The 20470-nt window shown below is 47.5% G+C and overlaps 1 protein-coding gene across 2 annotated transcripts in view; it reads left to right on the plus strand.

Moving 5' to 3' along the window:
- The window catches only part of ninaC (STKc_myosinIII_N_like and MYSc_Myo21 domain-containing protein ninaC), a 172409-nt gene that overhangs the window by 63621 nt on the left and 88318 nt on the right, over nt 1–20470 (plus strand). The window contains exons 1-4 of one of the 2 annotated variants that reach the window (XM_065434722.2): nt 12428–12794; nt 12879–12917; nt 14245–14355; nt 19250–19426. In XM_065434722.2, the coding sequence (XP_065290794.2) occupies nt 12629–12794; nt 12879–12917; nt 14245–14355; nt 19250–19426 (493 nt within the window). In that variant the 5' untranslated portion in view covers nt 12428–12628. Of the gene's footprint in view, nt 1–12427; nt 12795–12878; nt 12918–14244; nt 14356–19249; nt 19427–20470 lie in introns of those variants that run through there. The other variant, XM_065434723.2, reaches the window with a different exon arrangement.

Here is a 20470-nt window from a genome sequence, read left to right on the forward strand (position 1 = left end):
CCTCGGCGGCCAACGGCGCCAGCACGCGGAGTGTCCCGTCGCTAAAGAGACGATCATTTCGCAAAAACTAGGTGACCCGGATAAACGCAAGAAGGAAGGGGAGCTGCGCGCTCCCTCGCCCAACGCACGATGCAATCGTGCACGCTAAACACACACACAAACACACGTGCCGCGTATATACGTGACGGTAGCCGTCGAGCCGATAAGGCTCTATCTCCAAAATCCTGGCGCCGACCGATGCGCGCGTCCCGTGTTTCACAGTTGCTGCGTATCGTTTGGGACGTTTAAACTGTGCATGCGTGCAAGCGGGGGGCCTCCACCGTCGAGAGCACTCGGTGCTGCGCGCGCCACGCCGGGTTCGCGTCTTCCTCTCGCCGAGAAATGCCCGCGTTTGCGCGCCGATCTTACCGAGACGCGGAAAAGCAGATTGAAACGCGAGATTATGCGCGAGGCTAACGCGCTTGCGCGCGCTGTTAAGCGCATCGGATTACGATAAAAAGGCGTGCCCTTGACTGGTCCGAAAGGCGTGCGCGGGATCGGGAGATTGCATACTGTGCACGCGCGTGCGCGCTTGTTACGTGATCTGTACGTGGCATGTGTAGAAGAACGTTATACCGAGTTGCGTGGATTGGGGTGGGCTCGTGCCAGGTGGCTCTCGTGGTTTTGAAGGGAGCGTTTACGGTATGGCTAGAATAAGCAAGAACGAGAGGGGGATGCAAGGGAAGGATCGTAGTGGATCGCCAAGAAAAAGCGTTTATTCTTTCTCATCCTTCGAGGTCGCCTCAGGATGAAGGACGCATGGGGAAACGCTGACTGCTTTTCACAGAAAAACATTTCAGTAGGAAAAAAAAAGAAACAGTGCTTAAGTTCTCATGCAGCCGCACGCTTTCATTTCGGTTTGTTTAACGTTTCATCGTGACCATTTGCACGAGAGGTACGCCGACCAGGTACATACTTATACTGATGGATCGGCAACTCTCCAGTGTTCCTCTGGAGCCGTGGTTTTCCCAGCGAATTTTTTTTCCCAGCGAATTTTTTTTTCTCGCTATAATTTACAGAGACAATCGCTCGCAAACGCGATAGGGCGCTTTGACCGAATACCTCTAACAGAGGAACTTATTTTAAAATGCCGCCATCACAAGGGCCATCGCTGCAGAGGGCGACGAGGGCACTGTTGCAGTTTTTAAAGGCAACATAATTGGACAAGCGGCTGTAGCATGAACAGATGTGCATCGTGCTGCAAGTGCTACTGTGCTGTGCGGCGACAGTGTGCGGTGACAGTGACCAACTGTGATTGTATGTCTGTGTTCTTTTCTTTCTTCATTTCTACTTTGTTATCACTTTACCTCCCCCTCCCCTCTTTCCCCAGCTTAGGGTAGCAAACCGGATCTTCCCCTCTGGTTAACCTCCCTGCCTTTCCCCTTTCCTCTGTCTCTCTCTCGTGCCCATTTTGATAAATCTAAAAGCTCGCCAGTCACGTTCAAGGTGCTGCGGCAACTTACGTCTACACACGAAGCGGACTATACACATGCGTCCGCAATATTTGCGGCCCCTGTCGCAACGTAATGCATAGACGAGAACTGGTGTACTGGACGCGTAACATGAAAGTCAGACTTTATGAGGGTTTAGTGCTTATTATATTTTATATGAAACATACAAAAATGCTTCTGTGGGCCGCTTTCTGGCCATTGATCCCCTAATCCCGATTACACTACTTTGGCGTGGGAAAAACAATAAAGAGGGAAAAACAATAAAGCATATCAACACGCAATTTTGCTTTCGATTACCGCTCTTGATCACCGTCGCATGCACGATCGAGCGATGCCACGTATCTGTTTGTTTACTGAAATTTATAGATCCATTCGCTACTGCACGCCAAAGGGTCAGGCTTTGTTTGGACAGGAATCAAATACTAAGTAGCATCAATATAAAACAGTCAAATAGCAAGTTGAATAATGCAAGTACAGTAAGTTACAGACTAGCAGAAACGAACACGGCGATAATAACAACATTCATCTAAAACAACCCAAAATATCATTTTAACGTTGAGAACTCACACACATGCACTATTTATAGCTACGAACACCTATTTGAAGAAACAACTAAAGCGCACACGAGTAAATGACGACGCACCTAACTTTCCAGTATATTGGATGATAAGGCCCCATATTCGAGAACATTTTTTCCCACTAAACTCTCCACCTCGTCTGAAGAAAGTAAATAACAGCACCACCGCTCGAGAGAAATGTTAATTGCGCTTTGTGGTCATCCACGATCGAGAGAAATGTTAATTGCGCTTTGTGGTCATCCATGCAATTCTCGAGAAGTGTGGCGTCTTCAGCCGTCATAGGGAGGCGCCCTGCTCAACTCAGTCGGGTGGAGAAAGAACTTCCAGTCGAGGATGGTTGAGAACACGGGGAAAAGTCTTCAAACTGCAATTGTTGTCAGGGCACAAAAAAAAAACCCTGCAAATATTAATGTTGCATGTGTAACGGGTGACTTTCTCGAAGCGGAGTAGTCGGGTTAGTCGACTAATAATAGCGTGGACATACATAGCTGTAAAAATGTCGCGTATCGCTGCATCCACGGAAAAGTGGTTAGGTGTTGTTACGTGCGTGGCTACAAACTGAACGCTTTCAATTAAGTAGCACTCAAAACCTCATAAAGAAGCATCGAGTGCGCGTAGATGGGCGCCTTCTTTTTCAGAAGGAAAGACTTTGCCGAGGGGGTGGGCGCTTCGAGCGCGAGGAAACCGATTAGTTCCACTCGATTTCCTTGCGTAATGACGCGACGCAGTCGCGCAGAAGCGTTCAGAAGCGGAGAGAAAGCGAATTCAGCTCGAGATGAGCAAAGCTCGGAGCAACGCGACGAGAAGAACAAAGCCAAATAGACGAAATCGACTGGCCCACCATCCGCGCGAGAGACTTCAGGCGCTGCTTCTTTAAGATCCGTACGAAAAGAGAGAGAGAGAGAGAGAGAGAGAGAGCCGCACACACCGACCTCTTTCTACCGTTCAATCGTCGTGCCTCAATACACCGTGACCACCGCAGCAACAGCTAGCTCTAGAAGGATGTGCGAAGACTCTTTAGGAGCTGCGTGTGGGCTATTTATGGCGCGCCACCCACACCTTCAACTTCGTGCACACAGTCCGTGCGGCTGTTGTAGGTATACAGCACGATTGCGGGAGGGGGCTCAGAAAACGGCTGTCGCTGTGGGACGTGTCTATGGCCAGTGTGCCGGTGCTTCAACGTACGGCAAGGCTATAGAACGAAATGCCATTACCCAGTGCACTACTATATAAATTGAAAGAAAAAAAAACGGAACCAAGTCCGTGTACGATAGATGAATGCGTATACGGGCTCCTCTGCCTTCCGTGTTTGCGTCGAATTTTCCTCCTTTCCGATTCACGGGCCCAAACAATGAAACGTTCCTTTCCTTCGAGCGCTTCCTAACCTTACGTGAGGCCTCCTTACAGCGAAGGACCGATGGAGGAAGCAAGCTTACTCTGAAAGCTCCCTTCACCCGTCCTCACGTAAGGAGCCGTTGCCGCCATGCCTGGGTTCGAGATTATCTCTTAAAAGCTTTCGGCGAACACCAGAACACCACTATTCAATAAAAAAGGTTGTATCGTCACACAATCTCTAAGTTGATGAGCTAATATAGAGAAGCGTGGACGCTATTTTTTAGTTTTGTTTACTAAATCTAAAGAAGCAGTGCATTACAGTGCGAAACTTGATGTGCTCCAGCAACGCTGGCACGCCGGCGTCGTGCAACGCCTAGCAACGCTTCCATGCCGCACGCGTGACTTTTTAACGAACGTGCCTGGCAAAACGTAGCGTGCTCGCGCTTCTCCGAAGGTGGGCGACAGCACGCACGCGCAAGCAAACGTCACGTGGTGAAGCAGTGAGGTGAAGCGCTCGTTCAGGGCCAGGAGCGGCGTAAGGACGCATGAAGGTAGCTTGGCCCAAACAATAAAACGTTCCTTTTAGGGGTGTGCGAATATTGAAATTTTCGATTACGAATGGAATACGAATAAGTCGAAGAACTCTCTTCGAATATCGAGTCGAATATCGAATACATGTGTAGTATTAAAAAATTGCAAGACAGGTAACAATAGCTTTATTACCCTTTTAAAAATAACATTGCATTTTACAAGGTTGCTTCAAATTAAAGAGGTACTCAATTATAGATAATGGACTCAGGTAATGCCCTCAGTCAGTTAAAACGCTTGTTACAGATTGTCGTGAAGGAAAATTAACTGCTCAATATGGCCAGAAAGTAAACGCTCTCTATGCACTGTCACATTTCTACCGGCAGAAAAGACTCTTTCACTAGGAACTGAAGTGGCAGGGATCGCCAAGTACTTCCGGGCGAGTGCACTTAAAAGCGGGTACCTGAAGCGGCCAATGGACTGCCACCACTCACAAGGATTCATGCCCCTTTCCAGAAGAGGCATTTGCGCGTAGTCTGTAACTTCCCTCTCAGGGGCAGATGCCAAATGTGTCTTCTCTTTGTTCATCACTAGATCGTCAAAAGCATTCCATACACTCGATGCCACCAGTGGACACGAAGTCGACGCTGGCACGGCGGTGTCCCCACGGTGTTCCACGACGGCTTCCTGGAGCTCCCTTGTCACAAGGTTTTTCAGCCAGATCATCTGACCAGATGCCTGATGAACTGTGGCCATAAAGCGCGGATCAAGAAACATGCCTAGGCTGGCCACTTCATCAAATTTCCACTCCGCACAAAGAGCCTTGATACATTTTGAATCAATGTTAGAAAACCCTGAGTTGCCTTTGCAACCTTCAAGGCAATGGGACATTCCAAAATAATTGGAATTCTAAAGCTTGGTGAAAAAGAAACCGAAACTGATCATGTCTCAAATGCCTGAAGCAGATAGACTGAAACAGAGCATACAGATAATGAGCGGATCATGCGAAGTTCTCAGTTAATAAACATGTTCTTAGGAGAATGCGGAGCAAGCATACAATTGGTTAATTGCTCAATTATTCGCAGTCTATCCGAATATTCGCCGTTTCCACCGTTATTCGGCCGTCCTCGGATATTCGTGAATGTCCGAACATGCATTTCTCGAATCGAATACGCTTCGAATATGGAAAATATTCGATTCGTATTCGAAATTCCGAATATTCGCACACCCCTAGTTCCTTTCCTTCGAGCGCTTCCTAACCTTACGTGAGGCCTCCTTACAGCGAAGGACCGTAGGAGGAAGCAAGCGTACTCTGAAAGCTCCCTTCACCCGTCCTCACCTAAGGAGCGGTTGCCGCGTGCCTGGGTTCGAGATTATCTCTTCAAATATTTCCCCGAACACCATTATTCTATTAAAAAATGTTGTATCGTCGCACAATCTTTAAATTGAATAGCTAATATAGAGAAGCGTGGACGCTTTCTTCTAGTTTCGTTTACTAAAGTTAAAAAAAAGTTGAGCATTACAGTGCAAAACTTGATGTGCTCCAGCAACGCTGGCACGCCGGCGTCTTGCAACGCCTAGCAACGCCTAGCAACGCTTTCATGCCGCACGCGTGACTGAAACGAACATGCCTGGCAAGACGTACCGTGCTCGCGCTTCTCCGCAGGTGGGCGACAGTGCGCATGCGCAAGCGAATGCCACGTGGTTAAGCAGTGAGGTGAAGCGCTCGTTCAGGGCCAGGAGCGGCGTAAGGACGCATGAAGGTAGCTTTGGAGCTACCTTACGCTGAGGAAGCACCAAGGAAGCCTTCACCGAGGGCCCCTCAGTAAGGAAGCTTTCAGAGTGACATAAGGTAGCCTCACCCCAGTGAAGGCTTCCTTAGTGAGGTAAGGAAGATTTCATTGTTTGGCTTCTTATGCTGAGGAAGTACCAAGGAAGCACCAAGGAAGCCTTCACCGAGGGCGCCTCAGTAAGGAACCTTTCAGAGTGACATAAGGTAGCCTCACTGCAATGAAGGCTTCCTTACTGAGGTAAGGAAGATTTCATTGTTTGGCCCACGGTCCTATCTCAGGGGCAGTTCATGCAGGCCAAATAGTGATGAATGTGCAGCGGTGCAGTACTTGACTGACAGCGGCCGCGCCTGTTCGCGGTCACTATACACCATGGAACGGAGAATTTCATTTCGGCGCGAGTTTGACTTGAGGCCGAAGCCTATACGCTACGCACCGGCTGCCGCTGGCTGGTTCATGAACGCAGAACCAAAGGATAACTTCGCGCAATCGAAAGATCCCTCGGATTCGTTGAAGTGACCTGTTTCGCGACGCAGTGACTTGCGACGGACGAAATGCAGCGCGAGAACTCGTTCTCGCCAACGTGATGGATGGTCACTGATGCGAACGGCGAGGGAGCTACGGGGCAATCAAGAAAGGGGTTCGAGCAGCGTTCCACAGCGAGCCTCTGTTTTCCCGAACTCGCTGCATTCTCTATTCGTACCGCACAAACCATGAAACGTTATCTCTGTGTGGTTGTCTTCCCGAACATGCAAGATATAAGAATGCAAAAGACGGTCGATGCGTCTCGCAAACACGTATACTTTCGAAGCATCACGGTAACTCAAGTGAGCATGAACGTAGTTGACGTATACGAAGTTCTCAGAACGAATTAACAACGAGGACAAGCGAGAGCACATAGTCTTATTGTTGTTGTTGTTGTTGTTGTTTTGTCACACCATTATACCTTATACCATCATAGAACAAGATTGCCATCCTCAGTATTCTCTTTCGTTAAGCGACGTTATAATTTATTGATACCCGAATACATCTATGGGACATAACTGCTCTTCGAACTGTTTTTATTGTCGACTGGTATGTTACGAAAACGATATTATTTCAACTTGCATTGCCTCGCAAGTGGCGTTGTCGGGGCCACGCAGAAACCCAGTTGCTCCCAGAGCAGCTACGGGAAAGGACGGTTTGACGAGTTGCAACTGCGCCAGCGCCGGAGCGTGAGTAATGATGATGGTGATAGTGATCTAAAGAAAGGAGAGACGCTTGATTCTGCAACCCGTGAGGGAGCACGACGAAGCGTCGTCAGGGGAGAGGGAGTGGGAAGTGACAGATGATAGAGCAAGGATGCCGCAACCAATCAGACCCGTTCCGCTTCCGCGGGGGAGGGAAAGGGCAGGCAAGGGTTTCGTGCGCACTGCGCCGGCTTCGTTTCCGTTCAGTTCATTCTCGGAAAACGGATGGGACGGCAGCGCATTCCCCCAAGGAACTGGCAGCGTTCGACGAGCGGCTGCGGGAACTCAGCCGCGAAAGGGCTCGCCGTCGGCGAGCCGACCCAGCCGTTAAGGGCTGCGCATATTCAGGCGTAGCATGAACGCGCGCTCACCTTACTTCACGTTGGCAAGAACAACAGCGTCTATAATTTGACCGATGATTCGACGCACAGGCGCCGCCAACGCGCTCCAACGCGCCCGGCGTCTAACGACGAGTCGCCCAGGCCCAGGCAATCCGACAGCAACGAGAAGATACCGAGCTGAGGGAGCGGGAGGCCGAAGCAATCCGGCACCGTTACCTGTGGGCTACTTAAGCGTGACGAAGGTCAGGTGCACGCAGCACAAGCTTCGCTTACCCCCATTTTCCGGTAGGCAATGGTTCGTAATTTTTTTTTCAAATTTTAAATAGCACAATAAGATGTCAAAGCTGCATCTTCGTGTACATGAAAGAAGTAATCTTCTCCTCATGCTTGCTACGATAAAAACGGCATTTCATTGCCTAAAGCCTAAACGCAAAGTTGGAGATGAAACTACGTGAGTACATTGGCCGTGTAACTGTTTCATCCTGGATTTTCACGCAATCTCAAAGAATTCGAAACACACTTCAAGGTTGCTTTCCGCCGTCTGTAACAGCACAGAGGTCTAGATCAAGTCAGTGCCAAATTTCTGGAAAGCGGATCACAAGAATATGAGTGACTCACTTCTGCACAATTGCACATGCACCGGACTTCATATCTGGAATGATTATTTTGAGTAATCGCATTGGAGTGAATGAAAAAAATAAATGAGATTTGAAAGCAACGGGCCACATATTGTACAAGGGGTCTTAGGAGGATAAAGAAATGATCTCGCACCCTTGCATTGTGCGAGGAAAGAGGACTGACTAATGATGTGAGACGCAAAATATTTCGCTGCCTGCATCGCCGCCAGGCAGAGCAACAGCAAAGCCTTACTACAAGAGATCAAAACAATGCACAGATGTTTACAATGTGGTGTGCGGAGAAAATAACAAGCGGGATACAAAACACCAAACGTTAAAATCAAGCCCTCTGTTTGTTTGTGGCGGGAGATGATGCTGTCTGGCTCTTAAGTGCTTATTATACGGCGTGAGCAGCACGCTGTTCGCACATAATATAAGCGGTTGTTTGTTCATTTCTGTTAAAGAACCTGGCGCCCGCGTATACTTTACCAGCGTGGAAAAATCACGACGCGCTTCATCGCGCCGCGGGTCCGACGCACCGCGGTGAAGATGAGTTGCCGTGTGTGCGTGCGGTGCGGCGAAGACGAACCACCGCGCGCCGTTGCGTTTTTTATTCGCGTTTCTTGCAGCGCTACGCTCGAGACCACGCACAGTACAGAGCCGTCGTTGCCATAGGCGCGAGCAAATTGGCCTCTCTCTCTCTCTCTCTCTCTCTCTCTCTCTCACACACACACACACACACACTCACTCACTCCTTTTTTTTCTTTTTTTTGAGGAGACGAGTTGCTGGCGTGCCGTTGTCTGGAGAGTCGCTGGCACGTGACAAACTTGGCGCGTGGCTGACGGTGTAGATCTCCATCTTCCTGGCTTCGGGGCGACGGCGTCCTCTTCCAGGCCTTTCCTCCGCGGTGCTAGTTGGGAGCCGGGAGACCGTGACGGGCGACCTTGTTGCGCTCCACAAAGACGTGTCGTCGCCGGGCGGCCACAGCCGAGCGCACCACAAAGGAAAGCCACCGGCAGGGTGGCGGCGAGAGAAGAGGGGGAGGGGGGGGGGCGACACAGGGCCCAGAGTCGCCCCAAAAAGCCGCGCAACGCCATTATTAGCCACCGCGCTGTGTCGACGGAGCAAATTGGCCCAGGGGTGACCTCGCATGCTGCCGTAGTCGCGCCACCGTGTGCTATCCATTGTGCAACCTCCTGCGCGCTCACGACCTGGTCACATATCCCGCCCACTTGTCTCCTCCTCGTATGGGCAGGAGCGCGTGTGAGTGTGGTCGGCCGTCGAGTAAGGACATTTTTTTTTTTTTTTTTTTTGGCGGACGTGTGAGACACATTGTAGTGTTCGAGCACAGCTGTCCAGGGCCATCGATCTTGTAGAGAGCACGGTTTGATCGCGTACACCAGCCCCTCTTGTCTCCTCCTATGAATCATCAGCCGCATGGCCTCGAACAATCTCTCGCCGGACGTGTTGCTACACTGTGCAGCGCTCGTCGCCTGGCAGAGCAGTCAGGGTCATGGATCTTTAATTAAACACAATAACCGTCTGCGGCCCACCGCACGAGCCATCGCTTCACACCTTTTTGCGGGCGTGTCAGACGCTGTAGCGCGTGCGTCGTCCGGTGCAGCGGTGAGGGGCACCGACATTCGAAGGACAACATTGCCACTGGAGGAAGCGGGGTGTGTCCTCCACACAGGCTCCAAGACTCATTGTTCGGCAGAGAACAGGTAGAGGTCGCAAAGAAGAGGTAGTAGTAAAAACTTCTCTTCAGTTTGAAGCTTTGCCACAAGCATGGCGGTTTATGATGTAGCAAAAGGATGAAAGGGTAAATTAAAGCGTGGCTGCAAGCTAAGGGCGATTCAGTGTTCCCAATGTGATCGCGCAGCCCCGTTTCATGAAGAGATCGACACGATAGCGCAAGCCGCGTTTAGCTATTAGGCGAAAAAAAAATGCGCTGAATATGTAGAAATTCGAGTATGTCGCTTCTACTAGGTAATGGGAATGTCAAAAATTTGGTACTGCGGACCTGATGTTGATTCGCCCATGTTGAGCATTCAGGGAAACCAAGTTTTCAGGCAGGATTGTGAACTTTTTGTGTAATAACCGTGGTACCTTACGCGAAACATCTATCCGTGCACCCCTCTTGGGGTCGTCGGTTCTAACATAACCTTGTAAGCTAACCTTAAGGTGTATGAAATTGTCTAATACTGATGTCAAGAAATAAGTAATTAAGTGCTTATCTAACCCCGCGCGATCTCCGGCGACGCTAAGGCCTTCCCGTGGTGTCCTTCTACAAACAACTTGCCAACTTAAGACATCAAGGTACTTTCTTTAAGTAAATGGCATATATTATTGCGGTTATTTGTTCGGTTGATTAACACATCCTTATTTCATTAGGATACGGCCACTCTCTTTGAACCTTTTATATAAGTGATCAGAGCTCATCTTTGGAGGACAGAGAGCGGGGTAATCGATATACCTATATGAAGTGAGCTTGATGAGAGAGAGATGACAGAGAGAGTTGTTACGGGTAAAGAAGTTGAGTCTGAATAATGAATATTTTCCCACCAGCTGGATAAATGCAGGTGAATTCGTTGTCATTACTGTCGTCATCGTTCTTGTTGCTGTTGTGCCCAGAATGTAATAAGACGTCGCACATAAAAGAAAAAAATGGCGAGGGGGGAGGGGCTCTAGCCAGGGTTCGACGCAAAAATGTAAATTATAACACACGACAGCTTAGGAACCCATACGCATAAGAAAATAAAAAGAACAAGTTTCTTTAATGCAAACATAACAACTAAAGTAAATGTAAATGTAAGACAATGGTGGGTGACGAACAGAATTTAGCAACGAAGCTTTCCAGTGGCGGCATTGAAGTCGCAAGGGTACCCGCATACATATCTTAAAACGTGACTACTATTCTAGAGACGGTAACGTGACATATAAAGGGCACCTATCGTGAGAATGTCCGCGAGCGATAATGATTTTTTTTTCATTTTGTATCCCAACAATGGCTAATACCCACTACAGAGGATGGGCCAAGAAGCAAGCTGTTTTATAAGTGTTTTACAAGTGTCTTTAATACGATTACAATCAAAATGAAACCTAGAATGTTAAAGCGTGAATTATAAAAGAAAATGTAGGAACCAGAAGTTGTCATACATCTTGCGATAAAGTAATGTAAGACCAAGAAATAAAAGGAAAGTACCAATAAATAATTTTTAAAATTTAATAGCGCAATCGTATTGTGTCTAATAAAGTTATATATCGCAATAAAATCGCTTGTAATAAAGGCTGAATCACAGCGAAGACGCCCCGAAGGAGAGAATGGCTTTCATATAAGTTGTTGCCGTCTCAAAATAGTTAGTGATAGGCAAACTTGGCCAAATTAAACTTCTTTTTTTTTTGCCTTGACAACCAGCGGCAGAAAAATAATTCCCAATAGATTCAGGTACATTGCAAAAATAACACAGAGGGGACAAAGCCAGGTCAGACCTATCTATATAAGATTTTAACGGCACAGTATGACAGCGCTGTGTTGTAAAATAAAATTTTCAAATTGTCTTGACGGACACCAATCATTATTCCAGGGGAAACATAGATTATGGAAGTGAGAAGAAGGTGTGAGAGTGGATTTTGCAAAATTGTGAGATGTGGAGAAACGGTCTGCGTACCTAGCCGCGGTAGCATATCTAGCCGCGGTCAAAAGCCGGCACAACGGAGGCAACAGGGCCACCGAGGGGTGTTTTTGCGAGTGCATCCGCCATTTCGTTGAAATTAGGCTTTTGCGCACGGCGAAACATGTTACAACGGCGCATTGTCCAGTGACGGCTCCGCTGTCAGCCAGCGATAAGGCGGGTTATAGGCCTAGCTCGGCGGACGCCACAGCCGACGACGCTTGCGATCCAGCCCGAGCTCGAGCAAGCGAACTAGTCGTAGCTGCGGAGGAACCACTTAACAAAATGGTCACATAATTGTCGAATTTGAGGATGCGGTAAGTGTTGTGCATATTCAGAAATGAAGTCAGTCACAAGAACAGATAATGAAGCGTCTTGGAGAAGTTTTCGTAAGGTTAAGGCAATCGCTAGTAATTCTGGCTGAAATACGGGCGTGAAGTGTGGAAGGCCTTGAAGATGGTAAAATCAATGCATAGAGTCAAAGTGGATCCCCACCTCTGCCTTCTCGTTGCCCAAAAAAGTGTCAGTAGCTATTACGTTGTCACTAGCGAGCTTCTCAGATTTCTGAGAGCGTTCTTTTTGAACTGCCGGCCGTCGTCCTCTGGGCTGCGTTTGTTCGGCCAGTGTATCAGGGTGGTTCTGACGAGCAAGTGCAAGAATGATATATGCGAGTCTGCCTTAGGATTTTCTCATTGAGATAGAACGTCGTAACTGCTACAGCTGAACGGTCGATTGCAAAGCAGACGGAAACGCTCGCAAACGATTATGACTATGATGATGATGATCCTTTGTATAATGGCACAAACCCACTGTGGGGGACAGCCCTCCAAGGCATGCTATAACGACAACGAAGTGTCCACAATGGCCGCTGGCGTGGACGGGCGGCTGGTCAACCCCAAGCCGGGGCTCTGCCCCAGCCCGGGGTGACTGGGACTTCTCTGTCGTCCGCGTCAAGCTTAGGCTAAGCCAATTGGATTCACTTCGTCAAAATTCCCGCCCGTCGCCGCGAGGCAAGCACAGACCGAAATCTACGTAGCAACTCCCGATGCCGACAGCGTCGCAAGCAAACACCATGGCCGTGAAAGGGAGCTTCTCGGAGAGGTACCACGGCCGCATGGCTATGGCCATTCGCGTGGAACGCCGAAGGCGCCAGTGTTGGGCCGTTCAGCGGGAACAGGTCAAAAGGATGCAGAGGATCACGGCCGTTAAGAGTGCGCTTGTTTTTATGCTTGTGCCGAAGTGTACGTGCGTCTGGTTGCCGTTACCTAATGGTGCCTCCTGTTCTGCCATTTCAGGTCCGTGTCAAGATGAACTACCCAAGAACGAAGGCGAAGGTGCGTTGCTTGACCGTTGCTTCTTTAATCGGAACGCAACCCGGTGTACTCATCGGAGCCAACGTTTTGGTTGCAACCGAGCGGTTTCGTCTCAGCGATCTCCTGCATGCCTTGATTTATTCTGAATTGAAAGTCAACACTACTTGCTAAATTATGTGCTGCTCGATAGTAGGCTTACTGCTGTACAGCGACCTGCGTTTTGATCCTAATAACTTTAAGAGAATGCTAAGCGTTTACAGCTGCTTTCCTTTCTCTCTCTCTCTCTCTCTCTTTGTGGAGGGGGGGAGGGGGCACGCTAACTTGATGACAAGGTTGGCTTCTTTGGTGCGCATTGTTCAACAGAATAACTGACCCCGTCATTTGTAATGAATCGTCCGGACTTGCCGAGACGCACTAAAAACATACAAAATTTAACGGTAGAAACATCATTTTCACGGTGGTAAAGTTTACCGTGAAGAACGTGTGGAAGCGTTGCCTACTATTTTTACCATATATATGCCGAGCGACCATGTGCTACTTTAATCATTTTAAGTGAAAGTTTCTATGGCTATCCCTACGCGAAAGAAGCGTATTGCATACTAGAGTTGCAACTTTCTTACTCAACATTTGGAACAAGTTTTCTACGAAATGACTATTTGGAAGTCCACGCCCCATATACACAACGTTTCATGCGTATATATGAGCGCATCGTCGGAGGACCGAGTTCGGGTGTTCGCCCCTCGTTCCAGTCGGCGTGATGACCGTATACGATAGCCCCTACGACGGCAAATAGTTGATGGCGCTTTAGAAATAGAAGCATTCCGAACACCGGTTCATACATTGCCCCCGCGATGTTTGGTACATAAGAAGCCTGAACAATATAGTTGACGCAAATAATGTGGTACCAAGCACGATTTCATGTTAACAATCTTCGCAGAAGTGTGGACATAGGTAAGGAGAGGGCAAAGCGCAGTCTTTAACCACGTAGAATCTGTTGAGCGGTTTGTTAATATGAAGCCACGCCAACGAGCGCATGTTCAGATGGACCAAGTGCGATGTTCCCTATTCAAAACTAACACCGCAGTTTTAAGTCCACAAGATCACCTGGAAGTATTCGCTTATTCATCTGCGGTATGCTCGGCACATTTTGGCATTCACTAGTTGACAGTAATTTCAATAAAGGTCGTCACATTTCGCGGTAGAGATCGCGGGACTTCCTTACGAAACAAACAAGCAAGCACCGCGAGTTCTTACTATTAGGGATGTAGTGGCACTATTGTTGGCAACAGTTGTGACAGCAATGCTAATGACTTGCCAGTAATGCAGAATTCTTTTCATTGGGTCGCAGGCCTCGCTAGACACAGTGAAATAATGGAGGAGTCTCACCGGTACCGCCTGCTGAAGCCCCTTCCCCTCAACACTGGCAGCAGCTACAATGGCGGAGCAGGCGGAGGAGGAGGTAGGTGCTCATGGTAAAAACTTTTATTATGAACAATGAGGTGTACCTGTTGCGTGGCATTGACGGATTCTCGCCTTAGCAAGCTAAATTCAAACTGGGCACATAAGAGGCGCCATAACAACAATTCCACTCTGCGAAGATGGAATGTCAAAGCTCTCAAACGAAAAGCAAAGTGGTTTCGCTGCCATTCCATCTTCACAGAGTGGAATGGTTGTCGTTTGTTCATTCAGCATCGCTAGAACGTTCTTCGTCTCGGTGGTCGTTTCGCGCCGGCGCCGTTTACATGCTCGTTGCTGTTCCCTCCGGCGCTCCTCGTACGCATGTTGTTCTTCGGGTGTACTAACTATACGTGCCCGCCTCATCGATAACGCGGCTGTACTTTAGCGCCGTTATACCTCTCCTGCTTATATGCCGCGATAACATTGACATCACGCTATTTTTCACGGCGACCATTCTAATCTGTTCCGCATTTTACCATCTGCGCCGCCGCACTGCACCCGAACGTGATCACAAACAAACTTTGAAACCCATTGTGTATGGGTTTGTTAGAAACCGCCGAGCCCGTTTCCGTTGCCGGACGCCGAAAAAGCTAAGGAAGGTTAGTCATTTACAGCCTTCGCTGTAAAAGTTGCGCTGAGTTCCAGCGTGTACTTCGCCGTGTTTATCGAGAACACAACGGCTAGTGCTATCACGAATGATCGAAAACTTCGAACGTGTTCCAACGCAACCGTTCAAGCGGCCCTTGCGTCTGCGGCGCAGAGCTCACCATACACTTTTTGTGACTTGCTAGAGCAGTCGCGATTCACAGCCTAAACTTCTATAGTTGGCGAACGACGTAGTCAGTACAGTGCCGTAGACATTACATACGTGGGGTGCAGGGTTGCCAGATCACTCCAACCACAGGAAGCCAAATTGGCCTCCGCAGTAGCCCAAATGTAGCCAAAAGCGAAACTTTTGAGTAGCCCAAAAGTAGCCAAAAAGATTTGTATTTTTTGTAAAGTCATTTCTTAAGCATATTGAATTATTTTCGGCAAGAATACCTCCATGTTAGTTTTCCCACGCATGACCACGCATGACCTCCGCGCGCATCGTCACGGAGGTCATGCGGCACGGAAAACAGATGCTGCACAATCGCAAGAAGTGCAGAAACACTGGCATGCAGGCAAATTCATGATAAGGCAAATGCGGTCTTCATTGCAAATGCTCTGTTTTATTTTTCCCAGAGCACCAAAATATCACGAAAAGAACGACACACAAATAGCACCGCGCACTAAACACGCTAAGCCATGGAATGCATTCAGGCGTTCAGTATTATTACTTACAGCTCATGATAATTTCGCCTAACACCACACAATACACTAAACGTAAAACTACAAAAAAATTGCAAGACAAAGTTTAACACAAAACATAGTAGGCTATATAGACATAAAGAAGTATGCTATGATTAAGCATCACGAGCTTATTGCGAAGTGGAACTGCTTGGTCCATACCAAATGTCAGAGCTGAAACGGGACGAAAATTCTTGGCCCGGTTTAAAATCCTTGCAGCAGCCTCCGTTCCTGGCCAGGACAAACATCACGTGAAGGAGCGCTACCAATGTCTCGCTCGACATTCTATTTCGAAGGTCGGTTTTAATGAGCGAGACCTGCAGCTGAACACTCGTTCGACGGCGGCATTTGATAAGTTTAGCGATAGCGAAAACCGGAGGAGGGTTTGCAGTTGTGTAGGGAACGGATGGCTGTGGTGGCTGCTGTGGGGCAACGGAAGAGGATATATGTTCTACGTTGGGTTTGGAGAAAGGGCTATTTGGGCAGGAAGTGTCCGAACGAATTGCCTCGCAGGCGCCATGCGGCAGGCAGAAAATTCGGCAAATCTCGGTTAGGCTCAGCTCGGTGTTGTCCCTCCGCTCTGGAGCCGAGGTCACCCGCGGCACACCGTCAACGGGAGCTAAAAGCACCTCAGGCTTAAAACGTACCTAGGACGACGAAAGCTCACATGTGGAGACAGCTAGCAACAGACTATGTCCACTGGCGCGCGCGGGTAGCGTTAGTTCGCGGATGGAAACGTGTTTCCTGAGGCCAGCTTTTTAAATTAAGAATATCAAAAGGACGCGATCCTTGACCTTTTGACATGCACATGTGTTCTCTCACAAAGAAATTGCAAATTTTGATTTTGTAGCAGACGCGCTCAATTTCTTTAACCTGCTGTAGTCTGCATTTTGATTTCAGCGTGCTTTTCATTTCTGCTGAACTATTCTTTTTACTTTTATTTTACGCAGGAAAAAGATGTAGCCCAAAAATAGCCACATAGCCAAAAGGAAAATTCTTAGCCTGCCTGCTGGCCATTGTCGAGCTGTCGACCTAAAAGCTAGACAGTTTCAGTGCGGCCAGCATAACTTCATCTACTTGTCAACCAAGACTTACAACAATGAAAACTAAACATTAGGAAAAATTAATTGTGCTCCTACAGCCATCCTACAGAAATGTTCTCAATTTTTCCTGTGCGGATGACAATTGTATTATTGACATGCTTGCTTCACCGTTTGACGACTTCTTATCATGTAGTAATTCTTGCCATGTAGACAGATTGCTGGCAATATTTTGTAGCACAGTAAAACATTGCATACATCACTACGTCCCTTACAGGTCTACAAAGTGCAACGGTAAAAAATGTTGATACCCAAGAGAAATAATTCAGCTCATTCGTCTCATTAAAGGGCTTCGGAAGCGCCGTATATCTTTCTTTCTCTCAACGAGACCTGCCTAATGGCGTCCCTGAAAGCTTCACTAAATGCTAAAAGCACTGAAGCGAAACATTTTGCTTCAACAATACTTTGGTTACTTTCATGAAAAAAAAAGTCAAGTTTTGGAAAGCAGTCGTTCCTCCTGATCAGAACCCTTCTTCATTCATTCTGAATTATGTATCCTGCTCTGACCCTTCGGCCATTTCTCGGGCCTTCAGCGATCACTTCAGATCCGTCTTCACTTTGGACGCCGGAACCACACCCCTATTTAATGCCACCGTAATATTAGCACCCTTCCCAAGCATACATTGTCGCGCCCGGTGTGCATAACCTATTGCTTAATTTAGACACAACAATGAGCGAAGGACCAGATGGTATTCCAAATATGTTCTTAAAACAATATTCCGAGTCGAGCTCGCGATACTTCACAGTAATTTTAAGCAGTCGTTGGAAACATCAACTGTACTTTTACTCTGGAAAAATGCCCGAATCATCCCTATTAATAAAGACGGCAGCAGGCGTATCATAACACGCTAATATTCTTGAGATCACCCTACTGTAAATTCTTAGAACATATAATTCGCAAACAAATTGCGGAGTACTTAGCCGAGCGTTAACGTTCTATCTCAGACACAACACGGCTTTCGGTCAGGCTTTTCTACTTAATCGCAACTAATCTAGTTCAGCCATGACACTGCCTCAGCAATAAATTTAATAGGACAGAAATACGCAGTATCCACAAATTACTCAAAAGCATTTGATACGCTACGTCACAGTAAGCTCCTCCATAAACTTAGATTAACCATTAAACAAGAAAAGCTCCTTGCCTGGTTAACTGATTATTTACGTTCGAGGCCTCAGTGCGTCGATTTTATTCATGCACAGTCGGAAACAATCAATGTGACTTCGGCGGTCCCCCAAGGCTCGGTCTTGGGGCCACTCGCGCTTCTTATTCATATTAATGATGTTGTTCGGGCCATTGGTGATTCTTCTGTTAAAATAAGATTATACGCTGATGATTGCGGCCTTTATTCCAGTGTTTTTAACCGAACCAACCAAGAAATTAAACGAAGCGTTGTCACTTTTCTGTGACTGGAGCAGGAAATGGTACTGATGGCTATTAATTTTAAGAAAACTGTATCGATTACATTTACAAATAAAAAACAACAACATCTAAGCTTCACGTGTGGTTATAACTGTAATATTCTGGCCAGTGTTAAAGAGTATAAATACTTAGGAATAACTTTCATGTCTAACTTGAAATGGCACAAGCACACAGACATAATTTGTGTGAAACACAGAGAAAGTTAGGCTACTAAAAGCGAATCCTTAAGAATACACTTAAAGAATGCAAACTGACCGCCTACAAAAGCTTGATAAGGCCAGTACTCGAATACGCGTCCACTGTCTGGTCCTTTCACCATGTCTGCGATGTACATAATATTGAATTAGAGCAAAAGAAAGCAGTGCAAATTATTTTTCGCCGCTATGACCACCTCTTCTTCCCTACCTCTTGTGCAGCCGAGCTATCACTGCTTCCGCTAGAATTCAGACGTAAACGCGAGCGCATCATTTTCATGCACAAAATAGTTAATCAACACTCCCGCATTAAATTGCCCACTGTATTCACAAGTTGCACAGCACCCCGTACCAGAAGGAACCATCCCTTGAACCTTGTTTCCCTAAAGCCATCTTTGGATTGTTTTAGGTTTCCCTTCCCTCCCCCCCACAATAGAACTTTGGAATAACATTGAAGTGTCCTTGCCTGAATTACCTCGTGATCAATTTGTTATTCAATCACTCAATTATGTTTGCTAATCTTTGTTTTCAAGACTTATGAACTCACTCCTGCGATGGCTTGCTAACGCAAGATGGTAGTATCTGCAAATGATACATAAATAATAAATAATCTGTATCTAAAGCGTACGCCGCTCCCATGGTACTTCCAGATTTGAGTGACAAGTGCATTCACTGACGTTAACATGGTGGGACGACATGAAAGTATAAAATAAAACTCCATCAGGGTGCGAAGCGTTGGTGATATGATGTGTAAGTTACCTTTTTTTTTTTCTTTGGCACAACGGTTAAGTGTGCTTAAACAGCGCAGAATCGAAAATGCTCGAGTTCCTTAATGCAGCTGCGCACGCGCAGGCGCGTCTCCCGAGCAGCACCAGCAGCATGATCCTAAGGTGGCCGCCTACTACCGGGGCATCTCGAAGCACCTGGACCTGCTGTGCATGCCGGCGCCGGGTGACCGGTTCCAGCTGGTCAAGGTGGTCGGTGAAGGCACGTACGGCGAAGTGTACGCAGCGAGGGACAAGCTTACAGGTATATTCGCCCTCTCCCGTTTCACTAAGCTCCCTGCTCCGCACACGCCCGCTTGGCGTCACACGAACACCAGATAGGTGTAGTACACATTGGGATACCGAATGCGTGAGTTGGACTGCGAGCGGAGGCTTGTTAGATCGGAGAAGATGTAAGAACGGGACAACGGCGGCGACAACGTCCTGAAATTGTCGTACCAGGTCTACGTCGCGTTATGAGCTTTGCACCATCTGCTCGAGTTTATTCTTATCAGAGACTGATGTGCGTAATGAAGTAAATAAAAGAAAAACTAAGAAATAAGCAGGAAACATTTGGTAACATTTATTACATAAAAACAGCAGGAAAGCGTAAAAATACAGTGAAATACGTCAATAATGTTTTTTTTTTCTGGCAAAGAGTTCGAGAGTTTTGAAATGATACTTCGCCAGTCTAAACATGATTTTTTTTTTTTGGCATGGCTTTAAGACTCGCGTCATGTCGGAATGCACGAAGTTCCAATCCCGCCGGAGCCACTCCGGTGTACTGGTGCTCACTAGTACGAAAGAGCGTACGTCAAAGCGCAGGCAAAACAGCGCAGGCACAAACTAGGTAGACACAACAGCAAATCGGCAGAGCAGCACATGATAACAACGTAGCGCTTACCACATATGGCAGGGCTATTTTCGTCCCGGAGCTGTTTTGGTTGTGCTCTGTTACGTTCGTCGCTATACACATATATAGGCATTTCTCGGCGTCGGCTGGACCCGTGTCAGACGTCGCTTCATTTAAGCGCGCAATGCTTTGATGCACTCAACCTTTTAGCGCTTTAATGTTGCCTCACAAATAGCTTTGATGACGAAGCTAAAGCTTTATTACGGGGGATGGTTCATATGCGCCAAGAGACTAAAGGCGACCCTATGTTCGTCTTGGGGAAAGAGAAGTATAATAAGGACATTGTCCGTTTGCAATATACGCGATGCATTCTGCATCGCCAGTAAAGATCATGCAATATCGAAGCTCATACGTGTAACTACAGCGTATACAACCGTCTATCGGTGATGATGGCAT

Source organism: Dermacentor albipictus, chromosome 1 (genome assembly GCF_038994185.2).
Source record: "Dermacentor albipictus isolate Rhodes 1998 colony chromosome 1, USDA_Dalb.pri_finalv2, whole genome shotgun sequence".
Classification (NCBI taxonomy): domain Eukaryota; kingdom Metazoa; phylum Arthropoda; class Arachnida; order Ixodida; family Ixodidae; genus Dermacentor; species Dermacentor albipictus.